Source organism: Lactuca sativa, chromosome 7 (assembly GCF_002870075.4).
Source record: "Lactuca sativa cultivar Salinas chromosome 7, Lsat_Salinas_v11, whole genome shotgun sequence".
Taxonomy (NCBI): domain Eukaryota; kingdom Viridiplantae; phylum Streptophyta; class Magnoliopsida; order Asterales; family Asteraceae; genus Lactuca; species Lactuca sativa.
In genome coordinates, this window is record NC_056629.2 from 127,451,594 (window position 1) to 127,476,264 (window position 24,671).

The following is a 24,671-nucleotide window of genomic DNA, read 5'->3' on the forward strand; positions in this document are numbered from 1 at the left end:
TGGATGCGAGCCTGAATTATGCTGAGAGACCAGTGGCCATCAGAGATTGAAAAATCAAGGTTCTGAGGAACAAGGAGGTACCCCTGGTTTTGGTTCAGTGGCAGCATCGGAAGGGGTCCGAGATGACTTGGGAACCGGAGCGTGAGATGCGTGAGCAGCATCCAGAGTTATTTGCAGAGTGAGACTTCGAGGGCGAAGTCTAGTTCTAGTGGGGGAGAATTGTAACAACCCAGATTCCCAGGTATTATTCATTTTTATATTTTTGGTAAATTGTGAGGAGACTCAGCGAGTTGGAGCCTAGACTCGCCGAGTATGATCGCGGATTTGGACGCGGGTTCGCGTCCGGACTCGGCGAGTCCACGCTATTTAATGAAACCCTAATTTCCCGGCCTTGAGCCCTATTTAAAGGACCTTATACCCCTTCATTGCGGCTACCTTCGACCTTGAGAGCACCAGAGCACCTGTGAAACCTTGTGAGTGAGATAAGAGGCCATCATTCACCATTTTTGTGTGTATTTGCTAGAAAGGAAGAGGAAGGCCAAGCTAGGAGAGTTGGGGAGCTTGGATCTACTTCCATTTCGGCAGAGGAAATTATTTGAGGTAACATTCAAAGCTTATTCTCGTGTTTTTCTTGATATGGTCAAATCTAGGGCTTCTTCATGCCTTGTTTGCCTTGTATTTGGAGTGTGAGAGGTCCCATGGGGAAATAGTACCTAGATCTGGACCTTAGTAGGTCCAGAGAGTCCCCAATGCCCTGCTTTATGCATATCCTTTTGAGTTGGGGACTTAGGTTACCATTTTAGATGTCATTTCACCAAAAGAAGCCTTGTAGGCGTTGCATGGTAGCCAAGATTGTGACTTTACGTGATGAATGTGCTTGGCAGGGCTAGATCTAGGAGTTGTTGGAGCGGATCTGACCTCAGGAACGAGATTGAGTTGATGCATGGCATGGACTCGCCGATTCCGAAGAACAGACTCGACGAATAGCATGAAGATTGTCCTTAACCACTCAGCGAGTGGTCTTGCCGACTTAAGGGTTGACTCAGTGAGTCAGGGAGAGTTGGAGAGGGTGACAGATGGACTGAGTCGAGCTGGAACTCGCCGAGTTGTTCTTGAGACTCGGCGAGTTGAGTCGTGGTGGCCCCACGATTCATGCCACATGGAACTCGTCGATTTAGGGGTATACTCGACGTGTCAGGAGAGGATCCTAGGGAGTCAGTGAACACGTATAGACTCGCCGAGTCGCCCTAGTACACTCGCCGAGTCCGGTCAAAGTTGATCGTTGACCAGAGTTGACCAGTGTTGACTTGATAGGGGTAGTCAACCTTAGTGGTAAAAGTGTTAATTAGAGATATATGATGTTATAGGAGGATTATAGCTCGGAGGATCGAGCACGAGTGATTTCCAGGATTCGCGAGTTATCGAGATATACGAGGTGAGTCTTCTCACTATACTTTACCTTCAGTAGGTAATCAGAGTTATGTGATAGAGTATTTGTATGCTATATGTATGTTATGAGTTGTACTGCATTATTTCTATGTGATTTATGTTGTGCATGTTTATAGAGTTGGAACCAAAAGGTTCCCAGAGTTACAACCAGTGGGTTCATAGAGTAGGGTCTACGGACCCACAGAGTTATAGCCTCGAGTGGCTAATATGTGTTACGTGTGGTATTTTGGGGAACTCACTAAGCTTTGTGCTTACAGTGTTGGTGTTTATTGTTTCAGGTAGTGATGACCGTGGGAAGGCGCCGACTTTATCAGTACACACACATGGGATTTTTATGATATGTGATCTTGGGATTTATTGTATGACATTGATTGGAGTTTCAAATACTGATGTTTTATGAAAATTAAATGAATATGTTTTTAAATTATGCGAAAAATTGTTTTGAAATTCACGGTGTTACAGTCTATGCCCGATGTGGCATTTTCTATGAATTATCTTGTACTGTAGGTATTTTGGTTAGGTCTTTATGCTGTCAAGGACTATCTTCTCTAGATATGATGTAAGACCTTTTTGCAAGGTCATTTTCTCGAACTCTTACGTCATGAATATCAAAGATATTGACAGTCGGCTAACTTATGTGTCATTTCCTTTATTCAAGTACTCTCATCATACTTTCATTAGAATCTATCTGAAACATGCTTTAGTCAAGTCATTGGACTATAGCAAGTTAGATCCGGAGACATTTCCAAGTCTCTTTTAGTAGTTGGATCATGTTATTCGCCAACCATCGATACCTCGGCTTGAACGACAAACGTCTTGAGACCATTCTACGAACTCACTTCCATTCCGTACTAGGACTGCATCATAGGGATGTAGGTCAACCTTTCGAGAGCATACTCTTACTCTTTTCTTGAGCAATCGAAGTGCATCTAGGGTCAACCAGAATCGCTCACAAAATCCTTATCTTTCGTGCTAACAGAACCATGTCGTCATCAAGAAACAATCAGCTTCATACGTACATCTCTTTCTTCTAGATCGTAGTTCCAGTGAAGCCGTCATATCAGAACACCGAAGTACTCATGCATGGAGTACCTCATAGTTCTTTTCTTTTCCGAAGAAACCCCCGAAGTACCACTCGTGCAGTACGTCAAGTTTAATCCAGGGATTCATGCGGTTGATCTATCACTGAGAAGGGTATACATAAGAGTGATATATAATCAAGGTTCTACAGGTTTAGAATTGATGATTCCACTTTAACTTCTTTTTCCTCGATGGGATGTGAGCTTAAAGAAGAATTAGTTATTCGACTACCTTTTCAATCTTAATTATATACGACTCGTATACACGATATTGTGATTGTGAAACCATGTATGAATTCTAATATGAACTTCAGGACGGAGAACTGCTCAAGACTACGAGTAATCACATCATCATGTGAACAAACTTAGAACCCAGTATGACTCCCGTAAACGGATCGCCCTACAGCCTAAACACCTACGGAGACACAAGAACAGTGCAGACAACTTAGCAAACTACACAGAAATAGAATTAGAAGGCTAGGCTTCTCACCCTGGAGAACCCCAGTCTTATTCTTTCAAAGATCGATGGATTGCATCGTATGTGCCTCGGATATCGAGGACTCCATCAAGATTTTTCATTAGAAATCGTTATCTCTGCCTCGCATAGATGAAATGGTTGAGAAAACGCAAAGAAATAATTACTTTCAGAAATGGATCTGAGATCCGAATATCACTAGTTCGAGTGTTAGGGAAGGATGTCCGGAAGACTATCTTCCGAACTCGATGCGGACACTTCGAGCCCGTAGTGATACCCTTCGGATAGAACCAATATGCCCATAGTTTTCATGAGCTAAATGGGTAGGGTACGTCTTTCTTACTTGGATCAGTTCGTCGTTTCTCCATGTAATGACTTACTTATCTACCCTCGTAGTAAGAAGAAACCCATGGAAACATTACCTTCAGAGGTACTCTTCGCGAAGTTCTCTAGGCACGAGTTTTGAAATTGAAAAGTCAAATTTCTCTGACACACTGTTAGTGATGTGGGAAATTTTGAGTACTCTTACAATTTGTCAAAACCGTTGAGAATTTGTCGACACCAGAGCCGCCGACAGGAATTCGCCAAATTCTAGGTCTTACAAACCTACTGTCATAGATCATCCAGAACTCCTCACGAATCACAGAAACCCTTTCGACTTTGACCCAGCAAGGAGTGGCCCTTGACTGGGAAGTTAAACAAGAAAAGGAAACCTTGGAGATTCCAAGTGAGAGACCAAGTCCTTTAGGAATTCTCACTCTGGGAACGGCTTAATACGCTTTGTAAGCATGGAAAGCTAAATCCAAGATAGATAGGACCTCCGAGATTCTTACCAGAATCGGTCCTGTACCTCGCAAACTAGACCTACTCCGTGAACTCAGTAAAGTACATTCTACTCTTCGCGTCTCGATCGTGAAACCGTATCTTTCCGTTAGGACTCTTGTAAGTCAACTCGTCGAGATCCTCGCCTTCGTATTATAACCATAGTGACCCTCGACCGAGAGGTCAAGCGGACGAAGCAACGCTGTCGCCCATTAGTGAAGGTTCGTTGGGATACCAACCGAGGACCCGATTTCACTTAGGAGCACTAGAACCAATCGATTAGGAAGTTTCTTCCTCACGACTCGAACATTCGTACCTACTTCCTTGCCTAAATTCTAATTTCGGGACGAAATTCCCTTTAACTGGGGGATGATGTGCCAACTCGAAATTTCCATTCTGAACAAACCATATCAAGCCAATAGAAGTTAGAATAGTTACAGTGAAATTCCAGACTTTTGTTATAAGTTTGAGTATTTCAGGTTTAGCACTTAAGGAGATATCAGGAGAGTGGATGCACTAAGGTTTTGTGCAACACTTTTATTCCAATACTCTATGATATTAGAGTGCATTCCGGGAATAAAATATTTTCTGCCAAAAATCTCAGGACTATATATAGAAATCTGAACCATATTTGCTCATTAGTTACAGTTACAACTAGAGAAAAGCCAAATTCTCTCTCACGGATCTTCGGGTTTTTATCCCAAATCGTGAGTACTTCAATCTAGTTGTATTATATAGCTTAGATTATGTTTTATAACATCAAAATCATGTCAAAACCCCAAGATTTGGGAGTTTACCGCCCAAGAACACTTGGAGAGTAAACTCCATTTTAAGGGCCAAAAGTGTCCCAATGTCCCTCAAAGCCTAGGAACTCAAACTAGAAGCCGTTTTACCAAACAGTTTCCTTCAAATGATTTTCATAAACACTTTATATGTTTAAAACACCTTATTAAACTATACATTTTACTCTTTATGTTTCATTTCAAACTCATTTACAATTGTGTTTCAAACAAATGTTTATTTATACTTAAACTGTTTTATCAAACCCATGCTTTCAAACCATTTTATAGATTGACATCAAGTCGATCTTTTCTTAGAAAATATTTATGTTCAAAGGTTTTACAAAACTTATTTTATGCTTTTATATTATAAATTGCATGCCTCTATATGTATAGTTATATAAGTAATGTTTAAAAGACTTAGGAAGGCTACCCACCCTGTTTCCTTTTCCTCGATTTGGATGTGGTCTGATAGGATATCGGGTACCCGTCCGAAGGTCGTTTAAATATTAGTTATATATCATGTGTACATATATAGTCATAAAAGCTCTTTCCAGTTCATCCAATGCCCTTGGGTAGCAAGGGTATACATCCATGTTCATACGTACCAGTTATATTACTAGTAAGCTACCATATGGGTAGTTTAGGAAGATACTAGAACTATTACTAGAACACAATATCATACAATGAGTCAGTTCATTCATGATTCAATACTTGCTAGATAGAGAGAACATACAATATAGCTAGAACATTACAGTACATTACTATACAATTACATGATTACGTTTACATAGAGATTCTGTTATAAGCATGCCTATATATTTATAGTTATATAAGTAATGTTTAAAAGACTTAGGAAGGCTATCCACCTTGTTTCCTTTTCCTCGATTTGGATGTGGTCTGATAGGATATCGGGTACCGTCCGAAGGTCGTTTAAACATTAGTTATATATTATGTATACATATATGGACATAATAGTTTCCTTTCACTCAGTTCAGTACCTTTGGGTTGCAAAGGCATACGTTCATATACTTTTACATGATTACGCTTACATAAGTACATATACATGAATACGTTAACAAAATTGTGATCCACTGTATCGGAGCATGCCTTAAATGCCATGGCCCGAGTTGTAGCCAGAGTCTCTTGGAGGGAGAGCATGAGTTTGCATATAGATCTATACTGGATTGACTATCCTACACCTTGCTGCTAGCAAACATTTTTACACTTACAGTTCATATACAATTTCAATACTTACAATTCATATACATACAAATTAAGACACTAAAATACTTATGATCTCACCAGCTTCAAAGCTGATACTCACTTTCAAAATTACTTGTATCCTCAGGTCATCATAGACAGGTACCGATGCAAGGATTAGGGAAGATGGAGCTCGTTCAAGACTCATCTTTCATTTTAATTTATGCTTTAGTGTTTATCAAAATTCGACAGAACACACTTGTATAATAATTATATTATTAATGCAATGGATGATGTTGTTTCTTGTTTACTACTTTTCATTGTTGTGATACTATACATGACGTCCTCCGCCCCAGCACGTTTCCGCTGCTCTTGGTTTTGGGGTGTGACAGGCTGCATCTTCGATAATCTTCTTGAGGTGATTAATCTTGTTGTCTGCTGCCATGGCCTCAGAATGAGTAGCTTTCTCAGGTTCATCAAACAAATCCATGAACTGGTCAAAGAAATTGGCAATCGATGTTGTGACTTGACCAGTTTGAGAGAAAATCTATCCAATTGCTTCTTCGGTAGACTTCAGCTTCTTGACGTAATTGTCATCGAACGTCACATAATAGGTTTCTTCAATTCTTTTAGAGCGCTTATTCAAAACCCGGTATGCCTTTGAAGTAATAGAATATCCCAGAAAGATACCTTCATCAGCTTTGACATCAAACTTGTTGCGATGTTCTTTGGAGTTGAAGATGAAGCACCTTGAACTGAACACGTGAAAGAACTTGACATTCGGCTTCCTGTTGTTAATAATCTCATAAGGGGTGAGAGAAAAACACTTGTTGAGATAAGATCTGTTTTGAGTAAAACAAGCTGCAGCAATGGCGTCAGCCCAGAAATATAGAGGAAGGGAAGCAAAACTCAGCATGGTTCGGGCCGCCTCACACAGGGATCGGTTTCGCCTTTCGAAAATTCTGTTCTGTTGCGGTGTATAGGGGGCTGAGAAATTGTGACCGGTGCCTTTCTCTGCTAAGAAATCTTCGAATTCTTTGTTCTTGAATTCCAGTCCATTGTCGCTCCTGATGTTTCGAACGACTTTTCTCAGTTGCACTTCGACTTGCTTGATAAAGATCTTCAGTTTGGGAGTCGCCTCAGATTTATGCTTTAGAAAGAATACCCAAGTAAATCGTGAGAAGTCATCAACAATAACAAGGATGTACTTGTTACCGCCAATGCTCTCGATTGATGATGGACCACATAAGTCGATGTGAAGCAACTCAAGTGGTTCAACAACTTTGGTGTTTATGATTGTTGGGTGACTTTGGCGACTTTGTTTCCCCATTTCACATGCAACACATAAGTGTTCTCGATCGAACTTAAGCAGTGGAAGTCCCCGAACATGACCACCGGTGACTAGCTTGTTGATGTCTTTGAAGTTGAGGTGTGAGAGCCTTCGGTGCCACAACCAACTTTCGTCTGAATGGGCTTTGGACAAAAGACATATGGCTGGATTCCCTTTGATTGGTTTGAGATTTAGAGGGAACATTTCACCTTTTCGTTCAGACTTGAGAATAACTTTGTTGGATTTCTTCTCTATAATCTCTGAACCTTCGTCATCGAACGAGACTTTGAGACTTGTACCTCCCACCAGTTGAGACACACTGATGAGGTTATGCTGTAATCCCTCTACATACGCCACCTTCCTGATTGTAAAGTCTCCATTGGTTATCATCTCATAACCCTTTATCGTTCCATAAGAGTTGTTACCAAACTTGACATTGCCACCGTTTTGAAGTAACCGAAACTCCCTTAGCTCTTCCTTCCTTCCTGTCATGTGACGTGAGCAACCACTGTCTATGTACCATTCTTCGTCGAACTGCTCGTCACTTATAACCTGTAAAATTTAAGCAGATTTAGGAACCCAAAGTTTCTTGGGTCCTCATGAGCCTTTTACAGAAACAGGAATAGTAAGAGAAACATCAACAAGATATGTTCATTTTATTAAGGTTGTTTCATCTTTCCTCTTAATAGTAAACACTTTGATTTTGTTGGATTTAGATGTAGGTATTTTGGATTCAGGTTCGGGAGTTTGGACTTTAGCTTGCTTTCGGTCTTCATCTGTTGAGGAAATCTTCCTTTTTCCTTTCAAATCCTTCGTCGATTGTGAGCTTGGCGCAGGATGAGAATTAGGCTTAGAAGAAGAATGAGAACAAGAAGAATTAGAGGAATAGAAGTTAGAACGAGAATCTTTCTTGACTTGAGGTTCGAAATGACCCTTTCGGTTGTGACCATTTGAGGGACCGAACCTGGACCTTCGGTTACTGTAGGTTGATGGACCGAAACTGGATTTTCGGTTGTTGTGGGTTGCTAGGCCGAAACTCGGTCTTCTGCTGTAAAAGCTTGATGGACTGAACTCTGGTCTTTGTCTGTTGTTGTTTGGTGGACCGAAACCAGGCTTTCGGTTGTTGTTACTTTCAGGACCGACCCTATCCTTCCGGTGTTGTTCTTTCTGTGGCCTGAAAGTCTTCTTCTGGTCCTTTTGATCTAATGGACCGAAGCTTCTTTTACTCTTATTTTCATCTCCTTTTGACTTGGAGTTTCTATCAAAGTGAGTATAGTGAGGATTTTGGGAGCGCCAAAATTGCTTTCGCTCTGAGAGATTTTTCTTGTATCTCCGATTTCTCTGCTGCTTTTGATTTTTTACCTGTTTCGGTTGTCTCTGAATATTTGCCTTTTGTTTTGGTTTCTGAACAACTGGTTCATTTTCCATGGAAGAGGTTTCGCTTGTAGAAGTGACGCATTCTACCAGAACCTCTTTTGTGCCACTGGAACTGGGCACGTCAAAGTTGGTAGGTTTATTTAGTGGTTCTGCCACATATCTACCTTTGGCCTTCCATGATGTTCGCTCCGACAAACCAACTATTTCATCTGCATTGTCTATCGGTGCAGACCAGAAAAACTCATCACAACCATCTGCATTATCTTCATTCACCAATGCAGTGAGTTCAGCTGTTTGATGTTCGGTGACTCCTGTGACCTTATAAACCTGATTGGGAGTGGTTCTTACCTTTTGGTAAACAACCACCTTCTCTTTAAGGATTGGGGACTTATTTTTGGACAGACGAGCGAATTTCACAGAATTTTCAGAAATCAAGTTTTTGTGGTTTTCAGGTTCGCTCCTAATAAACTCTGAACAGTCAACCTCATCCTCTATAGAGATTTCACTCATGTCATCGTCCTCATTAAGTTCAGATGCATTTTCAACATCAATTTTATTTTATGAACTTAATTTGGTACTCAATGAGTCAAATTTTTGTATAGTTTTGGCTCTGAGTTTCAACTTATCATTTTCATCCAAAAGATTCTTAAGCATGTCCTTATGGTCTTTGGACTTTATAAATGATTCAATTTTGTCCAGACCATACATATAAGTGGGATTTACATCATCTGAAGATACAACACTTTCACAGTTGTATGCTTCAGCATCGATTTCATCCTCCTTTAGCTCAAGGAAGGGCAAAATCATGCGATGTATCTTCTGGCCTATTTCACAGTCTAGATGCAGTTGAGTAATGTTAGTATAAAGTCTTTTTGCAATCAAACAAAAAACATTTCTCTATTTCAACAACTTAAGATTGTCTCTTTGCAAATAGATATTCTCATCCCTAGACTTAACCAGCTCCAACTCCTTCTGCTCAATCCACATTATTCGCTCCTCACTTTTGGATGATACCCTGCTTATTTGGTCAGTTAGATTAGAATTCGTGACACGTGTTTGAGTTAAACAACTATCTAGATTTGAAATTCTTGAATTCAAGTTATTTAATTCTTTTTCATATGATGTTTGTGGAATTTTAAACGAAACAAAAATGGATTGTACCTTCTTGAACTCATCTAGTTCACTGATCTGCACACTGAGAGGCTTCGTTGTAAAGCACACGTCCTCTCGCTCCTTAGTCACTTCATTTCCACCATCAGTGTTGTATCCTCTCATCTGGGATATATCTGTCACCATCAGACATCTTCCACCAGCATCACCACTCTTCGCCACATAAGCCTTTCCATGAGAAGGTTTTCTTACTTCATCATCTTCTGAGTCGTTTAACCACACCTGTACACCACCGAACTCATCATCATTTACCGAATCCTGCATAACAAGAGCATTCATAGAGGGATTAGTAGTAGCTTTCTTCCTTTTAATCTCCTCCAGTCTTTTCAGGAGACTTGCTTCTTCATCCTTCTCCTCATCTTTCTCTGCCATTTTCTTCAACACGCAATCTTTTGCGTAGTGATTTTTCCCACCGCAGTAAAAACAGCTGACACCAGAATCAGCTTCACCCTTTGCTTCTTTCTTTGATTCTTCAATCTTCGGCTCCTCTTTCACTTTTTCAGAGCTGTAGCTTCCCTGCCAGTTTCAGTTCTTGGTGGTAGGGAACTTCTTCTTAATGAACCTTCTGGGATTTGACACCATCATAACATAGTCTTCAGTTGTTAAATTGTAGTCTCCCAGATTCAAATCTTCTTCTTCTGCTGCTGCATTCTTACCTTTAGACAGAAGAGCCAAAGACCCCAAGTTTGAAACCACGCTCTTCTCTTGTAGCACAATCTTTTCCTGGGATTTTAGAATCCCCACCAGTTTTGCCAAAGAATACGATTTGAACTGCTCATGCGCTTTATCTGTCGACACAACCGCCCTCCATTCGGGTCTTAGGCCATTTAAGAAAGTGACCTTCTGTTCGATGAGCTTTCTTTCTATGTCATGTTTGATCATCTTGTTGAGAAGATGATTGAACCGATCAAATATTTGTGTAACAACCTCCTCTGGCTTCTGCTTGAACTCTCCAAATTCAGAGAGAAGTAGGGTCTGAATTGAGTGCTCCAGATCTTCATCTGTGGAGTACAGCTCTCGCAGCCGATCCCAGATTTCCTTTGCTATACCACAAGAACTTACTAATCGAAATGTTTCGGATTGAAGAGCGAATCGAATTAGTCTCAATGCCTTAATGTTGCATTGGAACTTCTCCTTTTCGTCCTGAGCGACGCCTTTCACATCTTTTAATAGATCATTCTACTCCTTTTGAGTTTTAATGATTCTTGAAGTGCTTGAATGAGTGAAAGGGCCAGTTGTGATAGCTTCCCATATCAGATACCCATTATCTTCCGATCTAATAACATAATCTTCAAAGTGGTGCGTCCACACTTGATAGTGTTGAGTGTAGAGGATTGGAATCTTGGTTGTTGATCCGATGCTGTTAGAGATGTTAATGGGATTGGATTGAGAATCGTCCATGCTTGATCGTTTAACCTGTAATAAGATCAGACTTTGTAATACGTAATATTAGGGCAAGATGAATAATTAATGAGATACGTCAATTATGGAGTGACGGCTCAATAAATATCAATGAATGCGGAATGAACCCTAATCACTTCTTTCACAGAAGAGATGTGTATGAATTACACAGTTTCCTGCTCTGATACCAATTGATGAGTTGAAAAACTCTTTGATCGTTTAGATCTTATACAGGTTAATCAGACTAATGCAAACAAAAATATCAAACACGAGAATGAATCAAAATAAGTTGAATGATTCAACAGATTCACGCCTCAGCAGAGCTCGATTCAGAACTTTCGCTGTAGAGGCTTTTTAGGGTTACAATCGATAAAAGGTATTCGCTATGAATGATCGACTCCAAAATCTTACGTACAAAGATGCATGTAAGCATCTATAAATACTAAACCCTAATAGATAAATCACGGATGGACAGGCCCAATCCGGATACAAAATTTGGAATATGGACCGAGCCCAAGACGCAACATATAATGGACCCTACAATTTATTTAAGTACTGCGATATCCTGCATTATGTCTATGTGAATTATTTTGTGTATTTATTATGAGCTTATAGAGTTAGGACCGGAGGGTCCACAGAGTTAGGACCAGAGGGTCCATAGAGTTAAGATCGGAGGGTCCATTAGAGTTGTGGGACTGGAGGGTCCCACTGAGACACATTGACCGGAGGGTCTTACAAAGTTATACCCTCGAGTGGCTAATGTGTATTTGTGGTATTTAGGGAACTCACTAAGCTTCGTGCTTACCATGTTATGTGTTATATGTTTCAGGTACTTTTCGGGATGACGGGAAGGCGACGGTTCGATTGTACACACGAGATAAAGAGTTGTGTTTTGGAGGATCTTGGATTATTAATCAAACAATTATGGAGTTGTATTTTGTTAATTCGATAATTGGAATTTTTGTGAAATGTATTATTAGAATTTTTGTAATTTAAAAATGAAAAATTTGTTCGAAAATTTACGGTGTTGCATATCTAGTATGAACTAAACCTCTAAACTATACCCCTTATAGTTTACTAGTGTTTTACTTGAACTGTTATTGAAAAGACTCATTTTTCTACTAAGTTATGCTTGTACTTTAAAAACGGAGTTTTGTTAAACTATAAAGTAACATAACTTTAAAAGAGTTTTTGAAATGTTTTGATCACTTATAAAAGACATAAGCAATCTTTTGAAAGATGTTTATAACAAACATTTACACAATTATCATTGTGTTCAACTTGTATTCCCCCCCCCCTAAAAGCATTTAAAACAATTTAAAAGATTGATTACAGGGGTATGAACTCACTTTATGTAGGTGATTCAAACGAATATGTGCGTAAGGATGAGAAGTTCCACGAATGAAGTCCCGAGACACAACGAGTCCTAAATGACTTATAATGGCATAAATATAGGGTTTATAAGCAACCGAATGCAAGGAAACACCTTAAGGGGATAGAAAACACTTTGACCAAGTGTTGGAATCACATGTGATTCATCTAAGGGGAGTGTACGACCACTTTGAGGAGTGTGCGGCCAGGGAGTGTGCGGCCGCACACTCATGGTAATGAGTGCACAAAAGTGTATTCCAAAGGTAGGGAGGCTTGTGGGACAATTGCTCACCAAGTGTTGAAGCTAGAAATGCATTTTGAAGGCCCTTTAGGGGTGTTTGAGGGGTGTACGGCCACACATGGGTGTGCGGCCGCACACACCTTGTGTTCATGAGTTTTGGGCACTTTTAAGGTGTTAATCTAGTGTTCTTAACAAGATCTAAGCATAGGGAAAGAGTACTTACGATCTGGAGGCTCAAGAAGGCTTAAAATCACCAAGAACAAGTGTGTGTTCTTGGTGAGATTTGAAGATTTAGCCAAAATATGATTTCCAATGGATGAAATCAGAGGGTGTTACTAGGTTAAAAGGATTAACAACAACATCAAGGGAATAACACTTACAATCTTAAAGATCCAGGATGAAAATCGGTTGGTAGTTGAGAGAGAAGTCGAGTTTTTGGCTTTGGAGGGTGAAAAGATGTAAAGGAAAGCTAAGTCCCACCTATATACTCGAGAGTGTGCTACCAGGAGAGGGGTGTGCGGCCGCACACTCAAGTGTACGACCGTAAACTCCTCATGTTGGAGTGTAAGGCTTGTTTTCAGTGCTAGAAGTGTACGCGACCCAATCCTATACTCAATGCTTGAATGTACTGAGCTTTGAACCTTTAAATGGACTCTAAACAAGGCTAAATGATAGCAGAAACGAGTCTGACACTCAGTTGAGTTGACTGGATGGGCTTTACAAGGCAAGGCAAAATTTTTCGGGTTGTCACAACAACCACTCAAGCTCTGATACCAATTGTGAGTACGAGAATCAAAGCGCAAGGACAAGGTTTGAAAACTTAAACCTTGAATTAATCTTTAAGATCAAAGTCTACTCTTAATATAAGGTTCCAGTCAAATCTAGTAAACCAATTAGGACTTGAAGATAAATAATCAACAAAGTATTCAAGTAATAAATGAAGTAAACTTGAGTATAATCAATGCAAAGATATTTAAAGAACAAGAAGAATGTAATGAAATAACTTAGACTTGAAGGAAAGTTAAAAGTGATGTGAAGAGAACAATTGCTATTCTTGGATTAATACTTTTAATCGTTCACTTGTTATAAATGGATGAAGCATTCACTCGTTATATAGTGAAGGAGGAACATAGTACAAACCATAAAACATTCTAAGGACCGGATAATGATCGGTGTTTAACAAACTGACATCTAAAAGATACACACGAATAAGTCCTATGAAATGTTACATCAAAGAAAAAGACAAAGTGCATTAAATGCATGAACAAACTTCTAATCTCGAAACATCTTGATCTTGGACCTGATCTCAATCTGGGAACTTCACCATATCTCGGAATCAGCTGACATAGGAACTTGATTGTTTGTGATTGCTAGAGGTTCACTTTTCATGTTTCAACAACAACTCTCACACTCCCTTTCTTTATTCCTTTCTTCACTATACACCTTTCTAGGACCATAACCACCCACCTTTTCTGACACCATTCCTACCTCTAATGATTAAATCACAACCATCAAAGACTACTCCTCTTTTCTCTAAATCGGAGCTATGTGAAAACCTGCAAATTCATTTTGATGGTATAGCAAACGTCGAAGAAGATGAAGGCTTTACAGATCTGAGAAGAAGAGGTGCAAATCATATACGATGTTCGTTTAGAGGTGATATCGAGACGGTGGTAGGAGGACCTACAATTTTGAGATGATCTAATGGGTTACAGATGATGGTAGTGTAGATATAAGATGATCCATTTGTTGTTGGAGTGTAGATCTACGTCGATGGTGGTGCACGGGTGGGGAACTTAGGGTAAAAGGGAGCTTGCGGCGATGATGCGAAGACGTCGGTGTACAGGCGCTGGCGACAATGCATAGGGGCAACATGGATGATCATCTTTTCTCTCTCTCTCCCCCTCCCTCCCTCCCCTCTCCCTCCCCTTCTCCCCTTCTCTCCCTCTCCTTCTCCTTCTCCCCTTCTCTCTACCGGTAAAGGGTGGGTTGGGGTTAAGTTAGAGGTTAATGGTTTTAAATAGTGGGCATTATTTCTTTTTAAATTTGTTAATATAAACAAATTAAAAATAAATGAGAAAAGAATTAGATAAGGATAAAATAGTCTTATTAGATATGATTAATGAATTCATAGACGAAATGTGCAACTCTTAAACATATCAGATAGGTCAGAACTAAATTTTAAAAATAAAGACTAAACATTTGTTTTAACATCTACGAGGGACTTTTGATATAATTTACTTTTTTTTTTTTTATTTATGGAAAACCACTAAAAGGGCAACAAAGTGTAAGATTTTATAATAGAAGGTGGTCGTTTGAATGGACGGTGATAGTTTAGTGGGGAGAAGTGAACATCTCTGTTCTTGGGGCAAATTCACATTCCTCAAACCAGTGAGAGTTTCAGTCTTTCAGACGACTGACCTAGATTGTGGAATCCTAAATTCTATCGATAAATGAAGGATTGAAAGTAAGGCTTTGAAAAATTAGAAATCGTACGTGCGTTGACGATGGATTCGCTTTTAGTCCAGAGAAGGATAAAATTGGATTTCTATGGCGTTTCGTTTCTGCTGCTACAGATCGTGGCATGTTTAAATCGTTTACTCCCATTAGCGTCTGGTAACATCTTCTTTTCACCATTGACTCTTACTGATTGCCTTCCTTGTTGTCATTATTCACACACACACACAAACGCGTTGACATGATTGGTTGGTGATACTGTGATTTGTGAAATTATGATAAATAAGATCGTGCAATTGTATTGAGATGTGTTCAGTGAACCGTTGCTCCCAAGTGAGTCTACGTTGATGAACCATGCCTAAATCCCTCTATTTCTGTTCATCAAACAGGAAAAAAAGGGAAACTAAAAGAAGAATAAACTATCCAACTGAATCACTCGGGATTAATTTTCCCTTGTGATATCAGACCTGGGCATGAGCATGAGTACATATAAATGCAAAGTTGGATGCAGATATCTCAATACGTAATGGTTTAGGGGCACTCAAATTCTAGTTACCTTAAATAATTTAGTTTTACTTCTGCATCACTCTAATTTGCATTCTTTGAGGGTGCTTTCAAGGTCATATATAAACCAAAAGTTGAAGAGTAACTCCTCATTCACACAGATTACAAAACAACATAACAACAGAAAATCAGGAAACTGCTATTGATTTCTAAAAGTTAACTGAGAGAGTTACTGATCCATTACAAGTTTCTACACTTTATTCTCTAATTCCTTCTGTTTATATAAAGAATAGAATAGTAGCATCTAACTACTAACCGAAAAGAAAGAATGCTAACCGTAGAAGTGAAAAGACAAAACTATCCTCGTCACTTGGGTTCAACACACATATCAAACAAGGTCAATTAACCATCAACTATCCCTTGCAATGTACTTTCTTATATCGTGTATCATTGCCTACTTTCATTTCTTTCTATTACAAAATTGTACTTTCAACATTTTTTTTATTAAGGCATCATACTTAGCAAAATCTATCTAATTTATAGCATTGTATTCCTATTTATTTTTCTTATAGCAGTGAAAATTGCATTGTATTCAGCTGAACTATATAAATGTGTATATTTTCAAGGATGCAATACAGTAGTAGGAGTATGAAAATAGGATGCTATAATAAACAAATCAATGTATTTTAAAGGCTTAAATATGCATTTTTATATATTTGTGCATTACATTATCCTCCTTTCATTTCTTTATCACATCATTATTCTTTTATTTCTTTCAAATTAAGGCATTGTACTTTGAAAAATGTATCTAATCATAGCATTGAACTTCAATAAAAGAAAAAATCTTCAATTTAGATAATGCTGCTATAATTGGGTATTATTATTATTATTATTATTATTATTATTATTTTTTAAAATCTGTAATAGGAAAATGAATGAAAGTACATTGCTATTTCTTGGTTGCAGCAAAATCGGATGGAGTTTGTGTATCTCCTGGAGGTAGGTTTCCAGCATATTCAATTCAAGGGAAGCCTCCAAGAAAAGTCAACAAGGGTCCAAATGATTTGACTCTTTGTAGAATCTTCCGGAAGAAAACATGTTGTGATGTCACACAAACTCATCCTGCCTTGCTGGCAATTAGGAGATTGGCTTCAACTGGAGAGGCGAGTGATGAATGCTTGCATTTATGGGAGCTTCTAGAATGTTCTATTTGTGATCCACATGTTGGTGTACAACCTGGATCACCTGTTATATGTGGCTCTCTTTGTGATAGGATTTATGATGCTTGCTCTAATGCCTACTTTGCTATGGATGCCAAGAATCAGGTAATTTACTTTTCTTTATTTGTGTATTATATTTATAACATCCTACTTTCGAATTTTGTCTTGTTAAAATTGTTTTTCTATTTTAAAATATAATGTTGTAATAGGAGGAAATAAACAGATCAATGAAAGTATTGTGATATTTCTTGCATTTAAGAAAAACATCTTTTCCAGTTATCAAATTTTGATATCAAGGAAAAATACAGAAAAACACTATGTAATTTCACCATCTAATTGATTTAACCTCTAAAATGTTCTTTTTATCGATTTAATCACCAAACTGTTGATTATAATTATCATAAAAAAACAATTCTTATCAATTTAGCCACTTACCATTGTATCAATTTAACCACTGAACTCTATATAATAGTCATAAAACGAGTAAAGTACACATTTGGTCCTGGTGGTTAGAAAGTTTTTTTTATTATTTAATTTCTGGTCCCTATATCCAGTTTTCATTTCGATTTTGGTCCCTAGGTCGACTTTAACCATTCAGCTGTTAAACTTGTTAAAATTACCAATTTGCCCCTGGCTCATCACTAGATTTTTTTTTATATAGAATTAGCCACCAAACTATTATCATAATAATCATAATTAAAATAAAATGTTCTTTTTAAAAAAAGAAAATAATATATAGTATAATAATAGTTTCTGAAAATAAATGTGGTAATTAAATTGATTTAATATGACACAGGTGTTGGCTCCATGTGGAATGAGTGACACTGTTTGTGGAAGAGCATCTGAATGGGTGATAAATGGAACAGAGCTTTGCAAAGCTTCTGGGTTTTCTGTGAAGCCATCTAATGATTTTAAAGATACATTTTGTTATGGTGGAAAAGCAAGTCTAGAATCTGTTGTGGATTCATGGCGGAGTTCACAATCCAGTGTCACTCGGACCACCCAAAGTTCCGGTGTACTCCATCATTTTCAGCAGTGGGTCCGCCAAATGCCCATTAATGAACAAGTTTCATGGGCTGTTGGAGGATTAGTTCTTACTGCAGGGCTTCTCTTTGTAAGGTCAGATTTTCAGCCACTAATTTACAGTTTTGGTCCCTCTCTTTGGTTCTGGACCCTGTGTTTTCCACATGAGGGTATTTTTGTCATTTCTTCTCTCTAGTTTTATCTCCGTGACACGTGATAAGTTGGCTAGTTCTGCTCTTGTTTCGCACACAAGGGTATTTTCGTCATTTCTTCTCTCTAGTTTTATCTTGATGACATGATAAATTAGGTTAATCCCGCTCTTGCTTTAAATAACCTGTTTTGAACAAGAATATTTTTTTAGATCATATTTGAAATTGAACAAAATAAAACCTTATTTTTTAACAAGGGTATATAATAATTACAATAAGAGAATAATAAAAAACTCAAAATAAGGGCAAAATAGTCATTTTACACGAACTTAACAGATTTGGGTGCTGTTTGTTTTTCTGAAGCCAAAATGTCTGCCGTCTGCGGACCACATCTGCAAGCCTCTGCAGCAGAAGAGGTGGACCAAACCTCTGCAGTCTGCAATAAGAAGTCTGTTTGTTTTTTAACGTCTGCAGACTGCTGAAATGAACTGAATTTTAAATAAATTGATTTTACAAACTTAAAATGTTTTCTCAACACCAAAATTTTAACAATAATAGTCGTACAACATTGGAAAAAAAATTCATCTATACACAAATCTAATTTCAAAAGGTATTGTAGCAAAAATTAATTTAATATCATGCATATTACAAACATTTCAGCATAAAAAAAACAATATATAATAACTATTTTCAGCAACATTATGCAATTTCCATAACTATTTTCATATTTTCAGCATTATGTTCATACTTTTATCATGAAAAAGTTTGATTTTCAGGCGTATAATGACTATTTTCAGCATTATGCAATTTCCATAACTATTTTCATATTTCCAGCACTATTTTAATACTTTCACCAAGAAAAAATTTGATTTACAGCAATGTTATGAAAGTTCCAGCAAAATACATCAAGGAAACGCCATTTTCAGCAAGATTTAACAAGAATTTTAAGCAACAAGAAACAATTTCAACATAACTTTGGGATTTCCAACATCCAACAAGAAATTTAACCAACAAGAAGCAATTTTCAGCAAAAATAAATAATGAATTTCACTAAATTAGATAGTTTTCCAGCAAGGTTAAGCAATAATTTCAAGTTAGAAGTAAAAAAAAACGAAACAAAATGTGCAAACTTGTTCGTCTTCAGTGGAGATCGGAGAAGAAAGCAGTGGCGGCGGCCGACGGTCGTGGTCTGCGATCGGAGAAGTCTGCGGCGGTTCTGATCGGTGAAAAAGAACGGTGTTTTGTTGCTGGAGCGAGGCTAGGCGGCGTCGAGGGGGAAGCTTCGAGGGTGTGAAGTCGAAAGAAGATGGAGGCGCCGATAATAGAATAGAAGCGTGTTTTTTTTTAGGTTAAAAGTATTTTGCAGACCTTAGAAATGGTTGGTCCATGTCTGTGTGGTGAAGACCTTGCGCAGACATTTTTAGATCTGCGCACTTCAAAAAAACAAACGCACTGCGAGGATGTATGTCTGCGCGTGGTCTGCGTGGCGCAGACAAAAGTGATTTCGCAGATCTTCAGAAAAAAAACAAACACCACCTTGGTTTCATGGTGTTAAATCGTAGAAAAAAGATTCTTTTAGGTATGAAAACCAAAGAAAATGACAAACCACAAGGACCATTTTTGCAGTTTACTAAAACTTACACAAAACAACCAATTTTTGAACATGGCAGAGGATAAAAGGACGAAAATACCCTCGTGTGTGCTTAACGTGTGATTTTGGAAGGATCAAACCCAAAACAAAATGAAACCACAGTGGTCAAAAGATCAACAAAAAAAATTGTTTTTGGATAATAATAATATTAATGAAAACAAACAGTACAACACAGGGACCAACTTTGTAATTTACTCAAGATGTTGTGGAATTACTTATATACCCTTGTGATGGATGCAGTAAAAGGAAGAGCAGCTACTATCAGCGGCAACGACAGGCGGCTGTACAACGCACTGCAAGGAAGCTTGGAGGGAAAACAAGCCCCAAGTACCCTGCGAATCAAGCTAACAGAAAATGAAACTTGTAGATGAAATTTTACTATAATACCCTTTTAGTCTTGTAATATCATATCAGTATTAGGTTTTCACTAAATTTTACAAATCTTGTGTTTTTTTATAGACATTTGAGTTTGTCCAGGGAACATATGCAGACTTTTTTAGAAGGTTTGATGGAACAACTTATTGGGATTTCAGTTTGTTAAATGAGCCAAGGCTGGACATGTTTTTTAGGGCTATTTTTGCTGGACACGAATATGTAACTACCCGTTCATATAGCCGCCATTTAATTTTTGGAAAATTTCAAGTCTTTTTTTTTTATTTGCTTAAATGATTCCTTATGTAGGAGTCCTAAATTACTAGTCTTTATTTTCTTACAAGTAGCATGTTTAGGTTTAGTAATAGGAATTAGTTATTGAGATTTAGAAGAACTAAGGATTTCTTAATTTTGTTCTTTGTTGAAAATCTGGTCATATTTTGTGTTATCAAAGTCTTATACATCGATCAAATCCTTCTTATAACTTGTGTCTTGCATGACAAATTGATGTATTAGAATTGAGGTCGACATTAGTTAGTTTAATTAATATAATTATTATGATCTCTGTTGCATATGATGAAGGTAGTCCATGGACACATATGTTCTACCTCAAGTGGAGGAATGGCTAATGACATCAACACCCCCTTATTTCGCAACAATGAGATTGTTGTTGGTATTGTTTTTGTTAGTGTTGTCGTAGTGGTTAGTGTTAGATGTTCTTGATATTGATGGGATGTTATTGTGGTGGTTGTTGATGTTGCTGTTGTGACTGTGTTGTTGTTGTGGCTATGATTGTTGTAGATGTAGATGTAGTTGTAGTTATTGTTGTTTTTTGTTATTATTATTGTTGTTGCTGCTATTTAGTATGTTGTTATTATTACAGTTTTTCTTATGGTTGTTAGGTAGTTTTTTAAAATTTTCAATTAAGAAACAAACTTTGATTTATTATTATTATTTTCAGAGTATTAGCTAGCCTCTTAATTTAGACTCTTATTTTTTTCAGCAACCTCTTATCCTTTTGGACATAAGCGTATAAGAGTATCAGAATAAAAAAAGAGGCGTATTTCCATCCTCCATCCCTCCCACCTTCTCCAACTCGTACACCATTGGCTCCATCACCTCCACCCTCCTCTCTAGTCGTCGCTGTCACCCCTAAACCACCTCCAGCCAACACCTCCCTTTAACCCTTCGCCGACGATATGTAATTTTTTTTCTTGCCTTATCCCGCTCATATGTGCTCCTTCGTGAACTCACCCCTCCATATTTTTCCTGCTCTACCGTTATGCTCTCATTGCTTTGTCGTCGACTGTCATCTTCTCTCGTTTATCTCCTTAATTTCAGGTAATCTTCCCTCTTGAATCTTCGGTTGCTTCTACAACTCGTGGAGGTGGTAGAAAGACGTCTCTTTTGTTTTCCTCTTGATTCTGTTGGATGTTCTTGTTTTTGTTTTGATTTTTAATTTTATTAGGATTCTAGCTTAATTTGAGTAATTTTACAGGCTAGACCAACTTTTTCTGTTGGCACTTTGGTGCTTTCAACTCTAAATGATAACCTACACAAGGCTAGTATTTGGGGTTTTGTTTTGAAATTGGTTTAAATTAAATGACTTTGTGGAATTTTGTAGTCAAGTACGTTCATGAAGCATGTTTTTACTCGACACAGTGTGTATGATTGAAGATTTGAAAGATGGTTTTTTTAGTTATTCACTAAAACGACCATAAATGCAATGCATTTTTGGTTTGAAACCCATTAATTTGACAATGTGTATATGTGTCAAATTTTGTACTCATATACATTCATATTTTTAGGAGGCATCGGTTTGAAGTTGTTTGAATTCATAGTTTTTTTTTTCACTCAAGCTATTTTGTTGAATGGTAAAGTGGTTATTTTTATCATTTAACATAATAGTTCATATCTAACCAAAATATGTTTTTTTATTCGCAAATGAATTTAAAGCCACTTAAAAATTTAGATCATCCAATGCGCAAACCATGTTCCTTTCTCCTTCCTATAAAAATTTTCTTAGTTGGTTTTTGTAATTGTTCAAAATTATTAATTTCAAACATCATCATTGATGAAGAATTTGTAATTATGTCCATTTATTGAGACATAAAGAGAAAATAAACGTGAATGGATGTTTCTTTCATGATGTAAACGTTTTAACAACTTGTTTTTATCACATAGAAATATTATAAAAATGGATAATTCTACAAAATTAAATGTCTAAGGCAAGTCGCGTGACGTGTTGATAATGATAAAACTTAGAGAAAATTACAAATATAGCAATTTTTCCTAACCCCTTTGCAGGAAATAGTAAAAAAAACCAAAGATTACAAAAATAGCCACTAAAATCGTAGATGGATTAAGGTCATCTGTGATTTTGCCTTCTCATCTGTGAATGTACAAACGCTTAAAGTATGGGCGTGCATTGGAAGTTGTATGTTCGCGGATGATTTTTTTTTTGAGTTTTTTGGGTATAAATACCCCCTCACACCACCCACGTTTGCAGATTTAGTTCATCTGCAGTTTTGCGGTGAAGGTTTATTATTATTATTATTTTAATTTTGACTACGAAAATGATAGGTTTGAGTACAAAACAACCATATTATATATAAAGTCTTGCAAAAAAAATTCAGTTTAATAGTTATTTCTTTGGAAATTTTGTTTAAAACCTCTGTAATAAAATTAGTGAAGTTTGGGTTGTAACCGGAGGGAGGTGATAACTTGTAGAGATAAATCTGGAATATGTATTTCCACAGGGAGGAATTTATGAATTCCCTTTTATATTTTCCGAGTATATTAGTTATAGTGATTTTATATCTTTGGTGAATATGAAAACTTGTTTGTTAGATTGATATAAAATTAGTCTTCGCTTCCATCATCCTGAATTGAATCATTATATAGTCTTAGTTGAAGACATTGGTGTTAGAATGTTGATCAACGTAATCAAATCGGTTGAAGGAAGGGCTGTGAAAGTGTTTGTGGTGGCTGATGAAGGTGATGCAGTTAAGGAGGATGACGAGAGAGGAAATGAGTCGGTTGCTAACTTATCCATCGATGAAGGGAGCAACAACCCAATATGTACTTTCATGACTCCTAGTGTACCTTGGTTTCTTAGTGTTGTTGAAAATGTAAATGTGATGTATTCACTTATTCACTATGTGGATCCTTAAAATTACAAGATAATCTTATATGTTTAAAATAACATATTCTAGGTCAAATCTCAAAAAAATGATGTCATAACCTACTCATGACCATTTTTGCTAGAAATCTCATATAGTGTTCATAAAAACCATAGTTTTTGTAGTTTTGTTTTTATGACCCTTTTTATGTGGCTTATTTATACTCATTTTTCATAGTTTTACATTTTAAACAAACATAACACATATAAATACTCATAACTCTAGATAATAACATTATTTCATGCAAATAATACTTTTACCCAACATAAAGAAGAAGCATGCATAACAACTTGTGTTATTATACAAGTTTACTTGTATCCCCCCCTAAACTTGGAAAAATTGAAAACTTAAGGGTATGAACTCACATTGAGTGGATTTATTAGTGGATAAAGAGATGAAGATGAAAATTTTCAAGCTTAGAACACTTGAAGACACTTGAATGTCAAATTACCCTATGGATATTAACACATATTAATGTGTGTAATTATAACAAAACTAGTATATTTAGGTGTAGAATCACTAGAATTATGGAGAAAAACTTTCCAAAAATTGAAGAACCAACTTTGTGGATAATTATCCTTAAGAGAATTGAAGTGTTCTTGAAGGAGAGATGATGAAATGAAGAAGTTGAAGAAAATGAAGAGAATAGAGTTGGGGGGGGGGGGGGGGAGGAGGGGAGAGTTGTGGCGGTAACTTTAAGGGGGAGGGGGTGGGTAAGGGGTATGCAGGGGAAGGATTTGACTAAATGTGTATTACCTTATGGTTAGTGTTTTTATATACAAGATGTTAGATTAGGGTGGAGGACAACATTGTTTCTAGTGATTTTTATAAAAAAAAAAAAGTCAAACCTTTATAATACTAGGCATTTTTATAAAAAAAAAAGTGGTATTTTTATAAAGGAATATGGTATAAATGATGCATAAATATTTAATTTGAATTATAAAAATTCAAATTATTATAAAAATCATTATTATCAAAAATAATAATATGTTACACGAAAATTAGGTTGATTCCTAAATTCTTTCCGTTAAAAGTCGGGCGTTTAGGCCGGGTATAGAATCGGTTGCGTTTGGTGACGAATTCACCAAAAATTTGTATATGTAACCTTTGATATGAATTTTCCATGTAGTGTTAGGTTTGTGAACTCCACTACATTGTGTTACGAATATTATTTATACCCAAATAATATATAATTGAATTATCGAGTTGTTACGTTACTAACCCTAATTAGGGTTTATATTCGATAATTGGCAACTAGAGAGGTACTTTGTATTATAATTTGTCAATAGTACATTAGAAATATCATGGGATATCACATTTCTCCTAAAATTCTAATACAAGTTAAGTTGACCTGGTTGACGTTTGTTGACTTTATTTGACCAAAATTGACTGTTGTCACATCATCCCCCTGTTAGA

The 24,671-nt window shown here is 37.1% G+C and overlaps 1 protein-coding gene across 2 annotated transcripts; it reads left to right on the plus strand.

The window, feature by feature from the left end:
- Nucleotides 1-15,022: 15,022 nt before the first annotated feature.
- On the plus strand, nucleotides 15,023-21,603 carry LOC111877388 (uncharacterized). Of its 2 annotated transcripts, none has more exons than XM_023873918.3 (4): nucleotides 15,023-15,313; nucleotides 16,625-16,983; nucleotides 17,675-17,997; nucleotides 21,077-21,603. In XM_023873918.3, exons 1-4 carry the CDS (start codon nucleotides 15,205-15,207, stop codon nucleotides 21,099-21,101), a joined length of 816 nt encoding a protein of 271 aa, XP_023729686.1. In that variant the 5' UTR covers nucleotides 15,023-15,204; the 3' UTR covers nucleotides 21,102-21,603. The 2 variants fall into 2 exon arrangements, with proteins under 2 accessions (XP_023729686.1, XP_023729685.1); XM_023873917.3 differs by lacking the exon at nucleotides 21,077-21,603 and adding an exon at nucleotides 19,942-20,346 and having other exon boundaries at nucleotides 15,027-15,313.
- Nucleotides 21,604-24,671: the final 3,068 nt, after the last annotated feature.